This window comes from Colletotrichum chrysophilum (assembly GCF_026319265.1).
Source record: "Colletotrichum chrysophilum strain AFK26 chromosome Unknown scaffold_67, whole genome shotgun sequence".
Classification (NCBI taxonomy): Eukaryota; Fungi; Ascomycota; class Sordariomycetes; order Glomerellales; family Glomerellaceae; genus Colletotrichum; species Colletotrichum chrysophilum.
In genome coordinates this window covers 148,417-150,308 of record NW_026517354.1, presented here as the reverse complement: position 1 = coordinate 150,308, position 1,892 = coordinate 148,417, and the positions used below count along the sequence as shown (strand labels likewise).

At 57.2% G+C, this 1,892-nt stretch overlaps 1 protein-coding gene across 1 annotated transcript; it reads right to left on the bottom strand.

Annotated features, from left to right (window-relative positions):
* Positions 1 to 293: 293 nt before the first annotated feature.
* On the bottom strand, positions 294 to 1,650 carry COL26b_007998 (uncharacterized protein; the record flags this gene model as incomplete). Its single annotated transcript, XM_053180774.1, has 3 exons — positions 294 to 384; positions 548 to 952; positions 1,250 to 1,650. 3 exons carry the CDS (start codon positions 1,648 to 1,650, stop codon positions 294 to 296), a joined length of 897 nt encoding a protein of 298 aa, XP_053035296.1.
* Positions 1,651 to 1,892: the final 242 nt, after the last annotated feature.

The window sequence follows — 1,892 nt, the reverse complement described above, 5'->3', positions numbered from 1 at the left end:
CAAGTCCTGGGGAATATGTTCAACACGCCCCCGGGCGGAGCCACGGCAACCCTGCCGGCGAAAGCATTTTCGCCGTTCGGTGTTCCCTGTCCCGAGGGAGCGACAGGCACCCTGTGTCCCCGGGGGTAGTGGTCGGCGGGTATCCTTTTTCTGCTTCAATCCGCTGCAAAAAATAAATCCACATCTTCCATCTCGACGCCGGATGCATCTCAGCACAAAGTCGTCGCCGCAACGTCGCGCATAAAACGTAGAATACACATCACAAAAACATTCTTCGTGGGCCTCGTCACCGCTTAGGCGGACGAGCGGCTCTTGGCCTTGCGGATCTCGCGGCCCTTGTCGGACCACGGGAGGTGGAAGACGGGAACCTGGAAGAAGGAGTTGCTGCAAACAAAAGAATGATTAGCAAATGGAATCCACATGGCGCGCCTCAATGACATCGCGTTGACGGTTCGCGGGAGGGGCAGCGACCGTCCCGGCTTTAGTCTGGGTCTAAGACTAGACCCCCGCGAGCGCCCGGCCAGAAGGAAGAAGGAAAAGAGCTCACCTGTCATCTTGGATACCAGCCAGCGCGCAATACCATGCCAGGAATGCTGCTAGCATTCCAAAGGTGCCACCGCAGATCTGGAGGTTGCGCGAGGCAGTCAAGGCGCCGTTGTTGGCGGCATAGTTCTCGCAGGCGAGGAAGAGGAAGGCGAGGTCGAGGGTGAAGAAGAGCAGGAAGAAGACGACGGTCGAGCGCAAGGTGCACAGCAAGAGCAGCGTCGTGAAGATGAACCAGCCCGTCAGGAAGAAGCCGACAGCAGAGTAGTGGTCAGAGTAGTTGGCGGCGTACGGGCCATCAGCTCCGATGATGTTCCAGTTGGGGGTGAGCAGGATGGCGTAGGAGATCCAGAAACCTCCGTACGAGGACAGAGCAGTAGCACCAAAGGTGTTACCAACGGCCATCTCCCTGTAATCCAATGGTCAGCATTGGCGCGTATGAAAAATGACAGCGAGTGCGGTTCGTATTGCGTTTCTTCTCCACAGACTCCCTGCCTGGTGCAGCCTCCGTCTTACCGACCTTCCACAGATGTGCCCAAGTCCAGATCCACTCCGGTGCGAAGGAGCGCGAGATGCTCCACATCATCACACCGGAGCTTCCGCTTGCGGGGGGTATCGTGGAGACGGATGAGATGAGATGTTGGGGAAATTTGGGGACCCCGGTAGGAGGAAAAAGAAAAGATGAACATGGAAAAACTGGACGTACCACATGCCGGCGAGGAGCTGGACGAGACCTCCGTATCCGAAGGCGAGGGGGACGGCGATGTTGGGCGCAGTGACGCCGCGAGCGTGGAGGTTGACGCAAGAAAGGACGAAGGTCGTGAGGGCGAAAGCAGAAAGACCCAGCGGCGCCGGGTTGGCGAACTTTCTGTGCTCGTAGGGCTTCCACAGTCCGGGCTGGAGAGAGCCACCGAATGCCTGCGCATCTCCTTCAGTCATGTTCCGGTAGTCGGCAACGCGGGTAAAGGGCCCGGCGTTTCGTTGAGTGTTGTGGCCTACTTGGGCACCATTGAGGTCGCTGTGATGATGGTCAGCACCAGATGTATGCACGTCCTTCTCCAGGTCCGTTGGAGGGACGGCATTGTGGTGAGTCTCGTGCGTGGCCATTGTGTGCTCTTCCGGGCGTATAAGACAAGAGGGAAGGATTAAACCAAGCGATAATAAACGAGCAAAGGGGTATCTTGCAGTAAGAGCAGTCAAACTCCACGGAAGAAGGCACACAGGTGATGGAGAAAGAGACTCCTTAGACTCCGGGGAAGGGGTGGGGAGAAGGGTTTAAGTAATGGGGAAAAGAGTTGGGAGAATAGCCAAAAAGAGGAGAAATGGAGGTCGGGGTCGAGGGTCAGCGC